Consider the following 21,714-nt stretch of genomic DNA (forward strand, 5'->3'; position numbering starts at 1 on the left):
AACAAAGACGGCCCTGGAAAGAACTAAATCGGACTAACTGAAGGAACATTCAAACAACGATATACGCAACATAAACTATCATTCCGTAACAGAAAATACGCCAACCGCACCGAACTAGCAAAACACATCTGGAAACTCAAGGACAACAATGGAAACTACATCATCTCTTTAGTAAGCGCCTACAACAATTTTTCGAAAAGATGTAACCTCTGCCTGCCTTAAAGCCAACAAAGCAAGCAACCTTAACCAAAGAACTGAATTAATTTCCAAATGCCGCCATGAGAACAAATACTCCCTAATGTATAGGGAGTGTAGACTTACTAATTAACTAACTACTGTATATATATACATAAAGTAAGTGAGGTATACTCTTCATTAAAATCTGTCTGATGATCGCGTAGGCGTGAAACTCAGAGTCACAGAAAAGTTATCTCTTACTGATTTGTCCAAATTTTAGATATTCCACGCTCTGCGAACGCATCGAGCACTATACCGCAAGGATAGACTATAATCGAGATTTATATATATATATATATATATATATATATATATATATATATATATATATATATATATATATAACTAACTGCAGACAGTACTTTTTTTTTTTATATAAAAGCCTGGAGACCAGGCAGTTTTATTTCGTCAATGATATCTATTTACAATTCTAATTGATTAAAGTATTCGAATTAAATTATGAGTTATTTAGGTAATTACAGGTCTCAATTAACTAATGATATTTTCTCTTACAGGCGGCACGAACAGCGCACGGGCTATAACAGCCCGGAGTAAGCGCCCACCTGTAAGAGGTAACAAAGTTCTATTTAAAAGTTTTCTATTTACTATTTACAAAGAGATATTTCAGACCATGTGGGGCGCAAACAGCGCGCGGGCCTGTAGCCCGGAGTAAGCACCCCTCATGGGCGAGATTTAACAAGTTTTATTATATACAAAGGTTCAGGGGGGAGCAAGAGAGGGGAAGAAGGTGGGCTTACCAGCGTCGACCGAACAAAGTACGTTTTTAAAAGACCAAAAATTCCTTAAGGTATCAGTGTCGTTACTAAGAATTCTGAGTTGGACATCTTTCTTAATTAAGTCTATAATCGCGTTGGAGCTCAAAAGAGAATCTTCGAAGGTAGCTTTATTTCTGGCAAGCCAACACCAATATATGATGGTTGCCTTGAGAAAGTTAGATAAGGATATAGCGGTGGTAGATTTGTCCAGGGAAAAAGGGTAGTAGATAGATGTAGGGGAGATAGAGAAGGGGGAGTCGAGTAGAGCACGGAAAAGGGGGGAGAAGTGGTCCCAGACTTTCACAACTCTGGGACATCCCAAGAAGCAGTGTTCAATAGTTTCCGTTTTTCCGCAGATCGCGCATTTGTCATTATTGATGTATCCCCAAGACTTAAGGAGATATCTTACGCGGATCATTCTATGGATTAATAGCCAAATTAGATCGTTCTTCTTGTTTTCAATTAGCTTTAGGCGAGACTTGCGCCACACCCAGGCCCAACGATTGATGGGGCGGTCCATAGCAGACGCCCAAAAACCGGAGCACCGGGGTGCAACGCAGACGGGGTCAAGCAACAAAAGATATAAATTCTTACCGGTGAGTAAATCAGGTAAGGCACCAGTTTTCTGATGCAAGGTACGGAAATTATCTAGACAAAGGCGGTAGTAATTGGAAGGAAGGAAGGAAGAGGGAGCAGAATTGGTGGGAAAAGAAAAACGGGGATCTAGAATAGTTAGCTTATGTCCTAAAAAATATCGAGCTAGGTAATGCCATTTGGATGTGCCAAAGTCATCTCTTAAACTGGAAAAAACAGAAAGGCGCAGGCTAGCGCACTTAGCTTTAAAATTAACGACGTTGAGGCCCCCGGATGATGGGGGCGCACAACAGCGATCGCGACTAACATTTTCCATTTTTCCTCTCCAGATAAAAGGCCAAATGATCGACTTAAAGCTATCGTGCACCCAACGGGGTGGGGGGATGACTTTAGCAACGTGCCATAAACGGCTTGCGCCTAAAGTATTTACAATTAAGGTCCTACCGGTAAAAGACAGGTCTCTTTGTTTCCAAAGATTTAGAACCGAACTTAGTTTGTCTAATTTGGCCCGCCAATTGTCGTCGTCAACATTGACTTGGCCGTTTGAGAAGTAAACACCAAGCACTCTCATTTTAGTGACCCATTTGAGGCCATAGGGAGATTCAATTCTAGTTCGCCATTTTCCTAACCACATTGCTTCAGATTTGGACGTGTTCAGTTTAGCGCCAGATCCTTGTTCAAATTTTGATACGACTCGGAGAAGTGAAGAAAGAGATCCTTCGGATTTTAAGATGCAAGTAGCATCGTCAGCGTACTGGGATATTTTATATTGAAGGCCCCCTGCTCCGGGGAGCAGGAAACCTTCAATATCTTTACAATTACGGATTTGCGTTGATAATACTTCTGAAACTAGCACATAAAGGAGAGGAGATAATGGGCATCCTTGTCTCACCCCTCTTCTTAAGTGGACAGGGGGGGACAGGGAGCCATTAACAATGATTCTAGAGAAGGCTTTAGAATAAAATAGTTCGACCCACCTACAAAAGGAGGGGCCGAAACCAAATTTACGCAATACTCTCATCATGAATTCGTGGTCAACTCGGTCAAAAGCTTTTTCTTGATCTAAGGAAATGAGAATACCCGGTTCATTAGTTTTGTCAATCATGTCGAGGGCATCACGAAGTAAGGCCAAATTTGAGAAGATAGTGCGGCCGACCACGCCGCACGTTTGGTCTGAATGCACGATGGAGTTCATGACTTTTTTCAATCGTTCAGTGATGATTTTAGATGCTAACTTGTAGTCAGTGTTTAACAAGGAAATTGGGCGCCAATTTTTTGCGAGGCGTCGATCATCTTTTTTGTGGATGAGTCGTAGGAGGCCCTCGTACTGGCTATCCGCGAGGGAGCCAGCAAGAAAGGCCTCGTTCAAAACAGAAAGGAGAGATTCGCTCAAATCGTTCCAAAAACACGAGTAAAATTCTGTTGGGAGACCATCAGAACCGGGTGACTTGCCGGTCTGAAGGCCTTCCAATGCAGTAAGTAATTCTTTATTAGAAAAAGGGCCTTCACATAGATTGCGCTCATAATCAGTCAGTGAAAATTCGAGGCCGTCAATTATTTCAGTTTGAATTCGCATATCAAGAGGATCTTGGGTGAATAAATTCTTGTAGAAATTGGTTAAAATTCTTTCAAGATCATTTTGAGAATTTCTGAGAACACCGTTCTCGTCAAAAAAAGATTCAAAACTATTCATGTCAGCTCGTTTTTTCTCCAGACGGAAGAAATAGCGTGTTGGTTTCTCACCTTCTTCGAACCATTGTGCTCGGGAGCGGACTTTAGCTCCTTCGGCTTCTTTCGAGATCAGAGAGGACAATTGGCTTTCCAAATCGCTAATTACACCTGGGTTATTTAAGCGATTAGAATGTAAAGCGTTTTTAGCATGGGTTAATTGCTTAGTAATTAGGATTCTTTTGGCATTTGCTGTTCTCTGTTTACGGATACAGTATGAAATACTTGTTTTGCGGATTTCAATTTTTAGAGCATCCCACCATTCGCGAAGGGAGGCGAATTCGGGGATTTTAAGCTTAAAGTTGTTAATCGATTTTGACATAATGTTTTTAAATTCTACATCTGAGAGTAAAGAGCTGTTGAACTTCCAAATTCCAGGACCGTGATTAGAAGGGTTAGTCGTTAGTTCAATTTTTACAAAGTCATGATCGGATAGGTCGTATACGCATGGAAGAATATTACATTTCGTTACTAGGGTTAAGCCTTTAGCGACGAGAAAGCGGTCAATTCTAGATGCCTGGGTATGGTCTTTATTAGACCAGGTGAAAGTTACTTTGCGCGGGTTGTTTTTGCGCCAAATGTCTGTAAGTGAGAAGTCAGCACAAAGGGATCGGAGAAGTTTTTGATCAGACAATAGGATGGCGGAACAATTTAATTTATCTAGGACATTGTCCACACAATTAAAGTCTCCCCCGATCACTAGGTCCCCTTGGGGGAGAAAGTAATTGTGCAGACAAGAGAAAAAACTTTTACGATCCGAAATAGTATTGGGAGAGTAAATGTTTACTAAATTTAGTTTAGAATTATAGTAGTCAATGAGTAAGCTCAATATTCTTCCTTCGGAATCGGTCAAAAAACGGATAATTTTGCCTGGAAAGTTTAGAGAAAAGAGGATGGCAACACCGGCAGACCTGCCAGTCCCGAAGGACCACAGACATTTGCCGCGCCAGAGTATTTCGAATTCCTCCGCTTGTTTTTTGCATGAGACATGTGTTTCTTGTAAAAGGATTATGTCACAGTTTGAATAATTTAATTCTTGAATAATTTTTCGACTTTTACTGGAGGACCCGAGTCCTCGCACATTTAGAGAAATTATTTTAAGCTTACTCATTGAATATAAATAAAAAATTAATATCTGTACCGCCTTCTCCTAGGTTTAGCTCTCTCCCATCCATCATCATCAGTTTCGGAGCCAGAGTAGTCACGGCGGGAAGATCTATCGCGGTCATCGCGGCCGCGATAATAATCTCGATCGCTTCTATCTCTCTCTCTTCTGTCGTCTCTCCGGTCATCTCTTCGTTCTTCTCGATCGTCCCTCCCTCGCTCGTCTCTTCGTTCTCTTGGTCGTTCTCTTCTACCTTCGTCGCGTTGTTGTTCTCGTTGTTTCTCTTGATCTTGTTGTTTCTGTTGTTCTTGCTGTTCCTGCTTTTCTAGTAATTTCTGTTGTTCTTCTTGTTGTCGCTGTTGTTCTCTCTGTTGTTGTAGTTTTTTCTGCCTTTCTTCTCTTTCCTTGGCGCGCTGGGCTCGCTCTTGTTTCTTTTCCTTTTCAGTTTTAGGTGGCGTTGGCTCACTATCGACGTTCGCGCTGAAGAGCAGGAAGGGGCATTGAGGCATGGAATGGTTGTCCGCTAAACAAACGGAACATCTTGGCGAGTCTTTACATTCTTGAGCTCGATGCCCAGGGCATTCACAATTAAAACAACGGACTGCAGAGCAGTCTTTGGCCATGTGGTCAGTAGCTCCACAATTCCGGCAAGCTTTTGGCTGATTTGGGTACCATATTTTGATAGGTTCACCAGCTATGTTGATGTTGGCAGGGATAGTTCGATGTAGCGCCATTCGAGCCGTTCTTACTCCATTCTCGATATGTTGTGCAATTTTGTCGCGCCGAAATAAAAAGGACACGACCGTAGTGGCTGAGTCGGCCAATCACGGCAGTGTCGGGTAGTTCAGCGGGGGCTTCATGGATCTTGACGAGGACCAAACGATTTTCGCAGTCGCCCAGGAAAACTTTGAGACCGGCAATCACGACAAAAGGTGTTTCAAGAGCGGCTTCTTTAGCTGCACGGCTCTTAAAAGTCACGATCCAAGATCTATTGGACGCCTTTCTCTGGATTCCGGTGATAGCGTCAATATCGATTTCTGCCGCGTCAAAAGCTTCGAGAATTATTTGCGATGTGACGGTTGTATCAACGCTAAAATAAATAGAGCGATCCTTCGTGATTCTACTTTGACTAGGAGCATTCAAAAAAGGCACGGCCTGAAATTTCACACCCTTATTTTCCAGATTTTTTAGTACCTCAGGGATTTCGATTTCCACATCTGCGCCCCAGGACTGGGAACCTTCTACCACGCTTGCGTCTACGACGTCTCCTGGATTCGCTGTCGAGTTATCTGTAGTAAACTGGCTAATATTTTCACTTTCCTGGCTGTCCATGTTGACCAATTGCTGCAAAAGCAAGGAAAATAAACTTTTCATAAGCCTTTTAACCTTACCCAAGAGGCCGAGAAGCTTTCAGTACTGTTTCGGCCTTCTGGGCCTCATCAGTGCAGTGCTGATGTTAGGATGGAGGTAAGGCTATATAGCCACCCCAAGTGATCTCACACGTGTGGTATCATCTAAGCCATGCCAGAGTGCTCAAACTAGATAAACTAGTGAGCATGCATAATGTTAGCAGCAATGACTCATCCTAGTAGAGTGCTCAATTTGGACATGAAAGCAAAGCTTTGTATGCCAAAGAGCTATATCTAAATATATATATATATATATATATAGGAAGTTTGCGAGTCGATTTTCGCGTGGAACAGTGCTCAATACGTTGAAGTAGAGCAGAATAAATATTATGAGAGGAAAAAAGGACGTAACTACGTTTCCCGACAAGCCTGTTTCGTGAATCGCTTCACTCTTCAGGGGTTTAAACCCCTGAAGAGTGAAGCGATTCACGAAACAGGCTTGTCGGGAAACGTAGTTACGTCCTTTTTTCCTCTCATAATATTTATATATATATATATATATATATATATATATATATATATATATATATATTGTGGGAGGAAAAAGACAAATAAACTACAAGTTCATCCCTACAGGCCTGCTTCGTGGTTGCTCAATCGTCAGCGGATTTGAAATAGAAGCGGGCCTGTAGGGATGAATTTGTAGTTTATTTGTCTTTTTCCTCCCACAATATATACATCGCTCTACTCCTATGTATTGAGCACTGTTTTACGAAAGTCAAAATTTTACACTTTATATATATACACGTACGTGTACGTATATACACGTACGATTATGATTATCCTACAAATTCATATTCAGCGCCTACGCACCTCTTCCTGTTTTTTTCTTTTTCTCGGGTCTACAGGATATCATAATTTGGATGATAAAGCAGCCTACCATTTGCCCAGAATCAGGCATTGGCTCTTTGATCTTGTCCAACTTTTGGCTCATCTGGAACTTTTCGCTCCAACTTTCAGTTTCGTCATACAACATCTGCTGAGTCGTATTTTATTATAAAAAAGGTCGTTTCGAGTGACGGTTTATTTTTTGACTAGGTAAAGTGCACATAACTTCTGACCTCGTGTTGTACGACAGCCTATGATTAATTCCACTATCATCCTTTTTGTGTTATATTAACAAGACACACTGCAAAACAATAAGGTAAGTTTATGCATTTTTTAAAACAATTTCTCTTTCAAATGATGATTTCTTTTGCATTTTTCTGCCAAGTAAAATGATGTCTTAATAACGAAAAGGAAATGCATCAAATATCAATTTTGATCGTGGTATTGTAAACAGCAATGACGAAAAGCTATTTTCAAAAACGATTTTCGGAACAATTTATCGTTAAAAAAAATTGTTTGATACAATACGTTTTACTATTATCACACAGCACAAAGTAGAGTACAAATAACGCGTGAATAGAGTACAAATACCCTGCGATATTTTGACGAGCCCGAAGGGCGATTCAAATTACGGCACAACAAGTAAAAATACTCAGCGATACCACACACCAAAACGTCTTATAAGATATATTTATCAGGCAAGATTTATACGTGAACTTAACCTACCAACTTAACCCAACGTTTATTCATAATTGTTTCCTTAATGATCAGAGTTTATACAGAGCTAACTTTAATTTGAGGCAATCTTCGTATTTTGTACTTTTGTTAAGCGCTCATGGAAAATATTTGTATAAAATATTGAGTTGGTGCAAAACGCGTTTATTCAAATTTCCTCCACTGGTAGTCAGGAAGATCGATCTCATTATCTCTTACGTCAGGGGGAGTCTACCAGCTGTGTGAATTTGAGCTGAAATATGATGTACCTGTTCTGTTTTCCGCCAGGTAACCATTAAGGCACATTTGATCGCTTGCATTGGGATAAATTTTTAGTCTAGCGACTGATAATTAACGTGTGTGAATTTGAGCTGAAACATGATGCACCTGTTCTGCTTATCATTAGGGCACATTTGATCGCTTGCATTGAGATGATTTTTTTAGTCTCGTGACTAATAATTAATGTTACATGTAAAGAATAGGATGTTTTTCACAAACAGTTGTCACATGTAGGAAAAAATGGACACGCTGGGCCTTACGTTATGAAATCTTATCTTAGTACAGACTATAGGGAGTCTCATGTTCAGCCACGGATTTCGAAATGTCATTTTTAGTCGCCATCATTCACATATCGAAAAAGGAAAAAATAGAATGGATCAAAGGGCTCTTGGAGCCAGCTCATTCATGTTATGGCTTAAGTTTGTATTGATTTCTTGGACTCATTGAATATAGGTACAATTAGATTCGGTTTATGCGAAGTTTCAAGACAGCAAAATATCAGTTACCCTCATCTTTCACGATCATTTGCACTATTATGAAATATTCCTTGAAATCTTTAGTGTTAGACAAAGCGGCCATTCCATTTGCTTTCTAACAAAGCGGCCACAATCGTTCTAAATAGAATTTCGAGCCTTCATATGGTCTGATTTTCGCATATTAATATTTGCGTTGTCACCAAACAGACGATAGATAAAACTATTAGAAAAGTAAACAAATGGCCAGTCACGAAAGCAACGCTTCGCCTTTTTTCTCTATAAAAATTCGCCGGTTCCATATGTAAGTGAATAACAACTAGATCTTGGGCGGCCACATCTACAACTTCATTATTAGTCTGATGAAGCGGCGACTGGAAAATGACTCCACTTTTGTAGGTTGACCCGGCTGAATGAAAATTGTTTCCTTGTTGTTCTTCATAAGGTGGCACATTCGAGCGCCTTATCTGCTCATACGACTGGTCGCTATAATTTGCCAATGGATCAAAACTCCAAGTACCGAGATTCATCTTAAGTTAAAGTTGTGAAATCTGCGAGTTTCGCAGCGAAGGACAACTACTGAAATTTTTTGGTAAACTGAACCCAGTTCAATTACCACTCTAATGGTAGCGTTTACGACATATGATAGACAAGTTCATCACGGTTTTGTTAATTTAGTAGATTTTGCTAAGCTCTTACCCGGGACAAATTTTGTCGGCGGAGTGTTTGAAAATTTGTCCGCTTCGGCAAAAAGTTGTCAAGCCGCGACAAACCATCCGCACTAGTAAAGTGTTGGTGATGATGGAAAATTTGTCTAAATAAACAGTTTTGTCGCCAGTGCGGATGACCCTTTCCCTATAAAAACTCGCCGGTTCCTCATGTAAGCCAAAAAACAATGTAAGGCACATATGTGAAAATCAGTGTATGTACACCCCTGAACGTTGAAAATATATCAAGTCGAAGGAACAGTTTTGGTCTCGGTCCGCATTTTTGTCAACAAAATGAACACATATCGGTTAAAAAGATGAAACGTACGGACCACATGCAAAGCTGTCAATTGTTTCTCGAATAGTGCGCGTGTTAAATATTCAATAGTGACATCTCATTTACATCTATATCTACCTTCATTAAGTCGGTAAAATCTGTACAGACATCACACCAACCAACTCGTGCGCAAAGTGAGAAGACTATGTGAAAGCTTGAAATGATATTAAGAATGATTTTAATCAAGAAACGGGCAAGGAATATCCCACAATAGTGCAAATAATCGTGAAAGATGATAGCGGAAAAGCAATTGCGTGACCCTCGGTAAGTTGTAAGATGTATGTTAACACGTATCAGACGAAAATTAGTATAAATTCTCAGTCTGCAATTTGTACCCAGCCTACAGTTTGCATTTTGTACCCGATCAGCAGTCTGCATTTTGTACTGACCGGAGTGGTCCTGCTGTTTTTTTTCGAGCGAGCCTCAAGCCTGGACCGAAATATTGGAGCTCCAAAATAAAAACATTGTAGTGAGACTATCTTGGCCGCCATTAAAAACATTTCACACAAAGAAAGTTGAAACACCCGTTCAGGAAAACGCTCGGTTGGCAAGTCCGGCAATGAATAATAATCACAGTGATAAGCAAACTCGGAGAGAACTGCAACTTGTATTAAAATGCTGCTTAGAAACGAAGCAATTATACTTAATAGAGATAAAACGAAGACAATGTCTAAACTTTATCCAATTTGCATTTGGTGATATTACTACCACGAATGTTCAATTGTATACTGCGCTATCGTCAAGTGAATCATTTTCGTCCTCTAAAGTTAGTTTACAAATGCACATCGACTGTTTGTTGCATCTCGACGACAATCGAACCTATTCAGTTTCAACACAATCTTCTAAAAACAAGAGTTCTTAGGCACTTGTCCGCTTTCAAGACCAGTTTCGCCGCTGGATATCTCTCCGTTAACAGGTGCATTTTGGCTAGTGAAGTTACATTTTCCATGAGCCGAATAACCGAGCCTAGATGTCTCTTCCTTCAGATATAGTCTTTCTTGGGCGGAGAAAATAAAATATGACCGAGCTCACCTATCTTAAACGTATGCTACATGTGAGCTGTATACTTTGTCATTAAACAAAAGCGGTTAATATGATGCCAAAGGAAACAGCGAATAAGAATTAGAAGAAAAATTATCAGTAAGAAGAACGACACTGATAATGATAATGACAAAAATATAAATTATTGCGATGACAATAGTAATGGTATTATCTGAATCGAAAAGAAACCAAGAAGGATGTCGCTGTAAAATTATAAAATGTTACGAAGGATTGGTGAGAAAGTACTGTTTTGGATCTGTAAATGTTAAACTACAAGAAATTTTGATTTTTTTCAAATTAATCCTGGTGTGATTGTTCGTTATTTTCGTTCATTATAAGAGTACATGGTTTACTTTGGTAGGCTACCTTACTTATTCAAGTTCACAACCCCAAAAGTAGTTTCACCCTTTGTATCAATGTATCGGCGATACATTGATACAAAGTTCTTGTCAAGCCGAACAATCCATTTTTTAATGATAAGCACTGATGTAAAGTAACTTCGCTCTCGCATCGCAGGAGTTCTTTATAACACGGAAAATTCATTTTCTTTATGAAGAAGGTTGCATTTCCTTGCCAACGAAAAAGTAAGGTCTAATTTTGTTTTCGTAAATGTACGAGCAACTTCAGTGCTGTTCATTTTAGATTTTGTTTGTCACTATTGGCAATTTTGAAAAAGTAGCAAAACAAAAGATGTCATTTAGTTTCTGAGTGGTTAAGAGACAAAATTAAAACTACATTTATTCGGTGAAAAATATAATTTTTTATGGATCATGGATTCGGGTTAAAACGAGAGTATGCGGATAAGTGAAAGAAAACAATGAAATCCTATAAATTTTAGCAGAAGTTCTGTGTAAAATCGCCAAATTTGTAGAGTAGGTAAATAAAGATACAATTAGGTAATGACAACCAAGTTTGACTTATGGCCCTCAGTATCGTACGTACTTCTAGAAAACAACTTATTTAATTTTGAATAAACAATCCCATTTGCAGGCCACTTCAAACATCCAAACAACAAATTTGTCAACGTGTCATGATGATGGGTAACTTTTGTCTTCGAGAAGCGTCAACGTGTTTGGCACTATTAACTCTTACCAGCGCTTTATGGAATCTCCCATTGGTCAGAGGTGAAACATGCGATTCCAAAAAAAATAGTAAGTAGTGTTTACTTCTTTTAAACGTCCTGGTCAAAGAGCATGTATATGCCTATGTTTTTCTTGTATGCGCATTAAATGAATGCGTGTATGTACAGAAAGTGTAAAATGTAAAAAACAGCTCTCAGTCAGAGGATCCAAAGGTATCTTCATCAAAATGTTTAGCATGTGTAGATAAGAAAGGACGAAGATAAACTCTTGACTGATCCAGCGTTTAAATAGACGACGTCTCGACCTTGGGCCTACTTCGGGTGGAACATAAAAAAATAAAAATTAACATTAAAAAGCTGCATTCTAAATTCAAAATTAACATTAAAAAGCTGCTTTAAAACTCTTGATCGGTCAAGAGTTTGTCAACTAAACTTGCTAAATTTGTAAGATAGATTTATTGATAATCTTTCTCATATACAAAGAGATTGTGCATTATTCATTTTCTTTTATCATTATTCAATCTCTCCAACCCAGTCAGACCTGTTGTGGACATCTCTTCACGTCCAGAAAACAGCACATTACCCATTGGTGCCTCCATTACCCTGATTTGTACAGGGAAGCCCAGAAGAAAAGATGAAATGTATCTGGATAGATATGCCAAGTATATCGAGTGGTACGATCCACAGGATAACAAAGTTGTAGCTAAGTGCGAGCAGCCTTTAAAAGGAGAAAAAAAAAAACGTTTAAGCTGCCCATTAGCGCTTAAAAATCTGACTGTTGACAAATTTGGCCGCTACACCTGCCAAGCCGGCAATGGTTACATAAATCACTGCACAAGGAAATCATTTGAACTAGTGATTCAAGGTAAGCAAACCAGGCTTATCATACCCTTAGTAAACAATTATTCCACTCGTGCTTGATGGATATGCGATGATAGATTACCAACGAGGCTCATGGGGCCGAATTGGCTATAATCATCTCATATCCAACAAGCGCGAATGGAATAATTGTTTTATAGAAAACGCCTCAAAACATATGTACACAAATCTTCCCAACTTTATTCTGTAAGAACAAACGGAACGTTACAATGTACCAAAACACTTCCGGTTTGATTCGTCTTCATGCTCGCACATGGTAAAATGACCCATAGCCCATAATGGCTAATCCAATGAAAACTCTTGAATTGCATTATCCAATGATCCAGTTTTAAATATATGAAAGTAGACATCATTTGTTTCTTAATGCGAAAGTAGATGCCGAAGATGTTTAATTCAGGAATAAGGGGCCTCGAATAATCAGCTTCTAAGAAACCCCTGGAATATATGGACAGGCAAGTCCAATTCATAATTCATTGCAAAGGGAAAATTCCGCTGTGGTCATTGGCTAACAAGGCCCGAAATGCACTGTTCAAAGAACGAAATTCTTCACGCAGATAACGATTTAATTTGAATCAGGAGCAATTCGATTGACCTGTCCAAAAGCATCTCATATTACTTGGTACAGTGGAACCTGTATTAAGCGGCCATTCACTGGGAACGGTGGAGACCGCTTAATGTAGGTTGACCTCTTAATACAGGCTCTACGGATAAGGGATATTATAAAAAAAAATGATAAAAAACCCACAAAACAAAAACAAAATTGAAACAAACACAACGCCACTAAAGCCACTGTTATAATTGACCACTTTATGTACGGAATCTCGATCAAAGATACAATTAACTTCGATTTTGGGAGAGAACTATAAATAAAAAAAATTATTTGAAGGATCATACTTATTTTTATTCGAGTAGTTGGGCTATAAGTGGCAGTTAAAAACAGGGGAGGGCAATACAAAGAGGCCGTTGGGACTTTGTAAAGGTTGACTACGACCGCTAAGTAGAGGTAACCGCGTATTACCGTTAAAAATTATGGTGATTAGGGGGAGACAAACTGGGGACTTTGGCAACCGACAAACACTAATACAAGGGAGTGATTAATACAGGGGTGGTCGCTAAATACGGTGCCGGCGATGCTGTAGAAGAAAAAAAACCTACATATTCTTCGGAAGATGAGAAAAGAATTATTTTTTGAAACAAAATAAAACAATGATGATAATTAGAATGAAAAAAGGGAAGAGGTTCACACCCCGGCAAGGTAGAGTTGGCCTGAAATAGTTCCTTCTGGGTACCTGTATAAGCAGTTCATCCTCTTGTATGGCATAAAAGTGTGATAATGAAAATATCTCCTCGTTCTTCCGTCATTTGCTTATGAAATTGACTTCATACCAGGTTATCTCAGTAATAAAAGGGGATATTTATTGCAATGTATTTTTTCCCTATAGGTCTTGCGCCAGAGTTAGTAGAAGTTCCTCGAAACCAAAGCATTGATATAGGGGCCAATGTAACTTTCAACTGCACCGCCACAGGTCTTCCTAAGCCAAGTATCTCATGGATCAAAAACAATGATTCATCTGCCCTACAATCCAACCCAAGGGTAACATTCATTAATAATCCAAATTCATTAACAAATCAAAAAACCCCGCATAGCCAGCTGTTTATTACAGGAACGAAGAAAGAAGATTTTGGCAAATATCAATGTGAGGCCAAAAACAGTGCTGGTAAAAAATTGTCGCTGCCAGCTTTCTTAACCTCGAAAGATTCAGGTGAGACATGAATATGCATTAGTGTATGCTTGTCTTCCTTATCACTTCAAAGTTGAAAACCCACGAAGTCTTCCACTTGCATGCCAACTCAGTCTTCCACTTGCATGCCAGCTCAGTCTCCCACTTGCATGCCAACTCAGTCTCCCACTTGCATGCCAACTCAGTCTCCCACTTGCATGCCAGCTCAGTCTCCCACTTGCATGCCAACTCAGTCTCCACTTGCATGCCAACTCAATCTCCCACTTGCATGCCAACTCAGTCTCCCACTTGCATGCCAACTCAGTCTCCCACCTGCATGCCAACTCAGTCTCCTAATTGAAATTCCCCTAACACCAAGTAAGCGAGATAAGCTGGGCTTTTGGATGATTGCTTCTTGGTGTACATATCCGTAGATTATAAAACTCTCGGAGTGTCACCAGAGTATCAAGAGCTAGAAAATAAGCAGTTCTCTATAAAATGTTTATGCAAATTTTTTAAGTTGTCATTTCAGTTTCACCCGGTCACTGTACCTCCTCAGTCTTCTTATCATCAAGACTCCCCTTTAAGTCCAATTCTCTTCAAACCGGGTCTTTCGAGCGGCAAAAAAGCCTTGGGCCCCGACATCCACAAGAAAGATTACAAATGAGACAATTCATAACGTCCCATTCATTCATATTGATTATTTTTGTTTCAATTTGGTAGATGACCAGAAACCTGAGATCGTTGAAGGTCCAAAGAACCAAAGTGTCCTGATCGGTTCCAATGCTACCTTAAGCTGCACTGTTAGGGGTCTCCCAAGGCCAACAATCCGCTGGATAAAGAACAATTCTTCATACCCTTTACAGTCTAATCTCAGAGCACGTGCCATTCCAGACGGGCCAACCAATCGCAGCCAGCTTTTTATAACGAGAGTAGAGATGGAAGACTATGGAAAATATCAATGCATTGCAAATAATAGCATTGGAAGAAGCCAATCAGGAGTGGCTGTCTTGAACAAAGGTTAGGTTTTTTTAAAACAGGGTAAGAGGGGTCCTTCTTAACTACAAGTGCTGTTCTTAAGAACAACGTGTTTTTTTATAATTTGTCCACAGCGACTCCTACACTCACCTCCGTGAAAAGAGAGCCAGAAAATTCAGCATCTCAGACAACTATAGTCGCTGTATCATGCACTTTGGCAGCTGTAGTTATTTGTGTAGTCACTGTGTTTGTGTGGAATCGGCGTAGAAATCGTGATAAGGAGGTAAATAATACGTTTCGTGACATCCCCACACAGAGTAATGATCTCCTCTGTCCGTCATGCGACTTTGCTTGTGCTGGCGTCCAGAGGAATGCTGGGATTGACCAGCCAAGAATCATGCAGCTTCCTAAAGGGGTAAGATGCAGAGTCGAGAAAAACTTCCCAATTTAACTGATTATTATCATTATTATTGTTATGATTATTATTATTATTATTATTATTACGAGCTATTTTCCCTTTCGTGGTGATTTCCGTCAGTTTGGCCTTATTTGGCAAAATTCGGCCTTTAAAATGAGTCAAGGCCTAGGAAAATGACCATTTCTGTCCCAACTTCGTCTACTCCAAATTGTCCTTTCCCCCACTTTGAGTCAGTAAATATCTCATGCAGAAACAAGCAGGGGCTTGCGCGACCCATATTCACGGGATTTATGAAGCAGTTCAATCTGAAAAAAAGCTATATTCCTTACTTACCTCAGAATTATCACATTTGAGGTTTATCGTTGTGAAAGATGGTGCGTCTATTTCAGCTAATTTGTTTCCTTCCTTATAAAACAGACGCTATTTAAATCGCATACGACTAGTAAATCAAAGTGCGAGAGATTTTAGTTCGTCGAGTTTAAATGCATGATTATGAAGGGGTCTCAAACAAATGATAGTGATGATAAATCTTGGATAGATATCACAATTGCCTATTCTCTTAAATTATATGACAGGGACGAAAACGTGCAGCAAAGGTGTATCTGAAAAAAGGTCAACAGTTGAAAAATGGGATACAGGACCTTGAAAATAATCGGTCGCCCAATAGCCAAACCATCGAAACCCCCGAGGAAAGGCTCCTGTTGCTGGGGGATGGAGTAGGGGAGAGACTGCCTCCAGACGGAAGCGAGCAGGATGATTCGGTGGAAGGACTAAAAGAAAGAGGTCAAGAGAGATTAGAGTCGGGTGAGGGGATTGCTGGTGGTGACATTTTCACACCTGATAAGCACCAAGGTGTCGACGAACAGCGGGATTGTGGAGAGATATCTAAAGGGACCGAGGAAGAATCTGAAAACTTGGAAAATCTTGAAGTGTTTGATGAAATACTCGGAGAGGGCGAATTTGGAATCGTCTACAAAGGTCGCTATGGTGGAAAAGACGGAAACATGACAGATGTAGCTGTGAAAAAGCTAAAAGGTAGGTACACGAAATCGAAATGTCTACTTGTTAATTCCTAAATACAGTGGCATACCTCTAAACTGATTTTCCTTTTTCGAAGCTATGCGCCATCTTAATTTTTTCACCATTTTTCCTCTAAACACTTTCTGCAGCCCTAACCAAGCCAGTTTTTTCCATACGTAATTTTGTTACCATAGCCAGATACGATGAGCGAACTACGTAAAATGAAGTAATTTAAGAAATTCCCTTTTTTTTTTTCTCTACGTCATTGTAGACCCTAGTGCCATTGCCAAAGAAACCCTGCTTAATGAGATAAGGACCTTAAAGCAAGCTGGGAAACATCCTAATATTGTCACTTTGATTGGCACAAGGATAGAGGAAGGTAAGTCAGTTTTCGACGATGCAATGCCCTCTTACAAATATGCGTGTTTACTTGGTGATTGACAGTAACAAGGTAATGTTTCAGCTGTGTGTAAGACCAGTTAGAACAGTGCATGTACTGACCTTATGATAAAAGACAGATAAGTACACTTAATACGTGTCATGTTAGAAATCTGTGCTTCTTGATCGGAAAACATTTTTTCTGTTTTTTGGGCACCAACTAAACCTAAATTACCTGATCGCGACCAATAACTTCCAATTTCTTTCTCTTGTCAACTCTAATGTGTTTGCTCTACTCTCTCAAGGAAACGTTCTTGTGGTCACTGAACTGATTCATGGTGGCAGTCTGGAAAATCTTTTGAGGGCGCCAGGGGAAAGGAACAATTATCATAATGTCTGCTGTAAGCTGAATGAACGGCAACTGGTCACAGTTGCATTTCAAATCGCCATGGGAATGCAGCACTTAGAGGAGAGAAAGGTAAGACCGGCTGGCAGTGTGTAGAAATGTAAAGGTAAATTTGCCAACCTTCCATTAAAGATGACTGTTCTCAAGAGATTGGAGACAGTGGATAATCTCTTTCTGCACTAAATATAACGTTAGAGGTTTTGAAGTGGCTTAAAGACACATTGACGATCTCTGGCATTTTGGTTTAGGCCACCCAATCATTCGTGAGCCTCTGTTAAGCAAAATATATATAACGTGCTTGTAAATTGGCTTCAGGACACCTTGAGGATCTTTCGCGCTCTCGTATGGGCCACTCCATCATTGAGCGTCTCTAAGGAAAAAATTATACATTGTCTTTTCTCCCAGTTTGTCCATCGCGACTTAGCAGCGAGGAATATTTTAGTTGATGCCAACTTGGTGGCTAAAGTTGGAGACTTTGGATTAGCCAGGGACATATCCGCTGCTGGTATATACACCATAACCTCCAGCGTAAGTACGCTTTGCAATCAAAATCAACAACTAAACAGAAAAGTAAAAGAAACTGAAATGCATTTAAATTGATACTCTTCCCCGGTACAATCGAGCAGAATAAATGAATTTATTCTAACGACATAATTTACATTGAAACTCTCAATGAGCTGTGTATTATGTGACACGTTTACTTAATTAATCATAACAATTACAATTTCTTCAAATGCGATTGATGCACAAGGCGCTCTATATTTCACAAATTTTTTCGTAGATTTGTAATCGGACAGTTAGCTGTAATTGGACACCTGTAATCGGAAAGTGTTAAGCAGCTTAGTCCACCGAACACAGAATTGATTACATTAACTATAGAAACAACCATTTTACCCAAAAAAACTGGGGAGTTTCGTGACAAACAAATCGGACTCCCGCTTTGTGACCGTCTGATTTGTCAATCACTCTTATAATTACAGACCGAATTGGACTCCAGTCGGTCTTATTACCATTATTAATTATGGAATAGTGTCTGAAGCTATGGTTATGTTAATAACAATAATAATAATGGGCACGGTAACTATCACTCTGGTTTTTTACTGGAAATCAATAATAATTACAAACCATTATATATCTTAACGTCGAAAAAGGACTCGCTTACTATAATGAATGCACCCTTCCGATTCATAAGTCATCCGCTTCACAGTTTCAAAGGGCATTGCCTGCACTACAAACAGTAACTTGCTCACATGAATCTATCTTTTCAACAGGGCAAGGTTCCGTGGAGATGGTCGTCGTTAGAATCTCTACGAGATCTGCATTTTACATCCATGAGTGATGTGTAAGTTTCATTTTGTCTTTGTCAGTTTTCTGTCTCTTGACTTCGAGTCGAAAGTATTGCCTAGTTGAAAGGATTTCCGAAAAAAAAAAACTTCTGCCGTGCGCTCGATTACATCCCTTGGAGCATTGTCATAGTTACATCTGGGCTTTCTTTTAGGTTTTTTGTTTGTCTTCATGTACATGTACATGCATGGTTTATCTATACCTATTTGCATTTATGGACACACCATGGGAACTTAGTATGACTTAAGTAATTCCTTCCTTCAAATCGAGCATCATATGCAGATATCACCTGATTGAAATAAATACCACAGGCAAGGTCCACATAAGAGGAAAGACTCAACGAAGTTTTGAGTGATGTAAATATCCATTAACACTAAAAGAATACAACGAGACTCGATCTTTAATCAATTCAGCGCTTATCGTTCGAATTCTTTACTCGCTGAAGTTATTAACCCTTTCACTCCCAATATCTCATTGTTAATTCTCCTTACTGTCTGCCACACAATTCTTTAGCTTCTATTCGGAGAATTTGGTTTGGGCTCAACTATAATAATCTCTTTATTGCTAATTTTTTTAAAAATTAAACCGTCTCCTTTTAAATCACATCACTTGCCTGCTTGATATTGTATTGATATTATAAGGAGAAATTCTGTTTTGGGCTAAGGCCTTGATGCTTATTTGCAGGTGGTCTTTTGGTATCGTTCTATGGGAAATCACCACTTGTGGTAAGTGTGATGAGTTACTATGTACGACTTAAACGACATCTTATGAACTACAAATCATATTCTCGTCATGAAGCTCTAATCCGTAAAGCAGCCCAAAGTTAGCAAGGCTCTTCTGTAAAGCTAAATATATAGACACAAGCATTTTCATTTTGGAAATGACTATTGCCAGTCAGACGAAACTAAACAAGATGAGAAGACCGCTTCCAGGTGTAGGTTGTGCTCGTGTCAAACATTTTATACCTGCTATATCTTATTTATCACAGTGCTGCACTTAATTTTATCTACCTAAATCATCCACATGAAGTCTTTGCAAGTCTCTATTTATTCACAAAGTTATTGCTGAAATACTTATTGTCTTAAATGATATTCTTTAAAAACTGAAATCGTTAAATCATATCTTATTTCCGCCAAACAGGTGAGTTGCCGTACCCTGACATCACATCACCAATTGCCTTAGTAACTCGACTTGCTTCGGGATACCGGATGCCTCGTCCCGATCGATGTTCGGAGGAACTGTAAGCTATAAAGTCCTAAATAATGCTAGTAAAATTCAGTTGAATCATTGAATATCAAGAAGGCTTTAAAAAATGGACGTTTACCTCCCGGATTTTTCTAAAAATAATTGAAAATCGTTTTACCTTTCGAGCAAAGTCTCGCAAGATCCGTTGACACTCAATATTTCTCGTTGAAAATTAAAACGATGCATTAAGCTAAGTGAATCAATCGTGATGATTTAGGAACAATTTATACATCAAATCAAATGTCACATTCGGCCAATATGTGATCTTTCCAAAGATCATTGTCATGAGTTCAAAATCACCTCTTTGCACCCCTTTCCACGCTTGGTATGGTCCATTCAGATGCTGAGGGTATCAGTTGCAAGACAATGTTAGCTAATACTGTATTGAATTTTTAGATATGAGCTCATGAGTTCTTGTTGGAAAGAAAATCCTTTGATGAGACCAGCCTTTTCGCAGATCGCCCAGCAGCTGAAGAATTTTTTGCGAGAAGTGAAGGTAATTAATGGTTATATTTAGAAGCTTTCCATTTCTTCCTTCCTTTCGCTTTTCTCAAAATTATTTCTGCCCTCTTCTTCCTCCTTCCATTTATTCATTATGCTTCCCTTCACCCTTCCATGGATCCCTCTGTCACTCTGTCAGTCCTTCTGATAAACCTTTTATCTCCAACTGCAGCTATCGACCCATCCATTCGTACACATACTCATCCATCCACTTGCTTTCCGTCTATCGATGTGACCTTAACTTCCATTCGTTCCTTCATCTGCTTATTTGTAAGTTCATTCTTTCTTAGATTTAATTCTTATACGGTACAACCGTTATTTCTATCCTTATTCGTATTTTTTTGCGACTAATTTATTCAGAGGACATATACAAATATCACAGAGTTCAACGATGGAGAAGCTTGATGATACCCTGACGCTGAAGCAAACACCTCATTTTATGTAATTGATAGTAGGAAGATAACCACGAGATCTCAAATAAGCACATAGACTCAAAAATTTAGAATCAATTTTTTTCCTTTGTGGAGGAAAGTTTTCCTCACAATAAGTACTGCAAATCGTAGCATAGAATAAAACGGTGTATCCTGTAATACTTACAATGCTGAAGTGGCCAAGAAAAATCATCGCTATCGCGTAAATAGACTAGATTAACGTGGATTGTATTAACTCAGAAAAAATCTAAGCACGCATCTAATCTAGCTTAAAACAGGTCCTCCTTATCAGTACTACCGCACGAGTGCTTTCTTCGCTCGCAGGCAGGCTACTCTTCTTCCGTGCTCTAGCCGCTTCCAGCGTGCTTTACAACAGAATAGAACACAGTCGAGGCTTCTTTATTTGTTAAATAAAAGATGGACCTTTTGAAAGGTAATGACTTTCGAATAAACATTCAACCATAAATCAGGGTCACAGAGAGTGTAAGGGGCAGAGTGTGACACGCGACACGAGACAGAAATAATCTTCAGCAAAATAACATCCTAAAAAGTATCTTTACCAGAGTAATGATAATCATGTCAACACGTAAATGAAGTGAAAATGTGTTGAGAGAACAATTTAATTCTCTATTACAGCCAGACTAAAATTTTCTCTCGACTTTATTTCTGATTGGTAAATGCTTAGGGCTTTTTACGTGTCATTAAAATGCCTTTCTTCAAAATATTCTTTATTGAATAAAAACTGTTTACACTATCATAATTAGAGAATATCTGTTATATATATGTATATATAATAATCGCTGAAAGTTACCGGATCCTAAATATCTTAAGAAGAAGCTAGACACCACCATTTCGGGCCAAGATTTAATGGTAGAGGTTAATGGTTCCCGAAGTACTCCCAGAAGTTTTTGTGTCAAAAGCTGTTATTGGAACCTTACCTCTAGTAATTGGCGATAAAACTATCACAGAAGATTACAATCAAGAGTTCACAAGAGAGCTAGCGAAGGGTGGCCTTCGCATGCAATGTTAAGACAAATAAAAAAACACCCATCAAGATAAGAAGAAAATTGTCCCACAATTTTCA

At 39.2% G+C, this 21,714-nt stretch overlaps 1 protein-coding gene across 5 annotated transcripts; it reads left to right on the top strand.

The window, feature by feature from the left end:
- The first annotated feature begins 6,693 nt into the window (after nt 1-6,693).
- Nucleotides 6,694-21,390, top strand: LOC149049530 (fibroblast growth factor receptor 4-like). 5 transcript variants are annotated; one of them, XM_089196964.1, is made up of 15 exons: nt 6,694-6,993; nt 11,219-11,379; nt 11,845-12,174; nt 13,631-13,951; nt 14,633-14,929; nt 15,022-15,302; nt 15,881-16,340; nt 16,597-16,704; nt 17,009-17,181; nt 17,515-17,637; nt 18,381-18,451; nt 19,138-19,178; nt 19,594-19,693; nt 20,095-20,194; nt 20,560-21,390. In XM_089196964.1, exons 2-15 carry the CDS (start codon nt 11,259-11,261, stop codon nt 20,602-20,604), a joined length of 2,571 nt encoding a protein of 856 aa, XP_089053090.1. In that variant the 5' UTR covers nt 6,694-6,993; nt 11,219-11,258; the 3' UTR covers nt 20,605-21,390. The 5 variants fall into 5 exon arrangements, with proteins under 5 accessions (XP_089053090.1, XP_089053091.1, XP_089053089.1 ...); XM_089196965.1 differs by lacking the exon at nt 6,694-6,993 and adding an exon at nt 7,563-7,679; XM_089196963.1 differs by lacking the exon at nt 6,694-6,993 and adding an exon at nt 9,258-9,451.
- Nucleotides 21,391-21,714: the final 324 nt, after the last annotated feature.

This window comes from Pocillopora damicornis, chromosome 2 (assembly GCF_964200805.1).
Source record: "Pocillopora damicornis chromosome 2, jaPocDami1.2, whole genome shotgun sequence".
Taxonomy (NCBI): Eukaryota; Metazoa; Cnidaria; class Anthozoa; order Scleractinia; family Pocilloporidae; genus Pocillopora; species Pocillopora damicornis.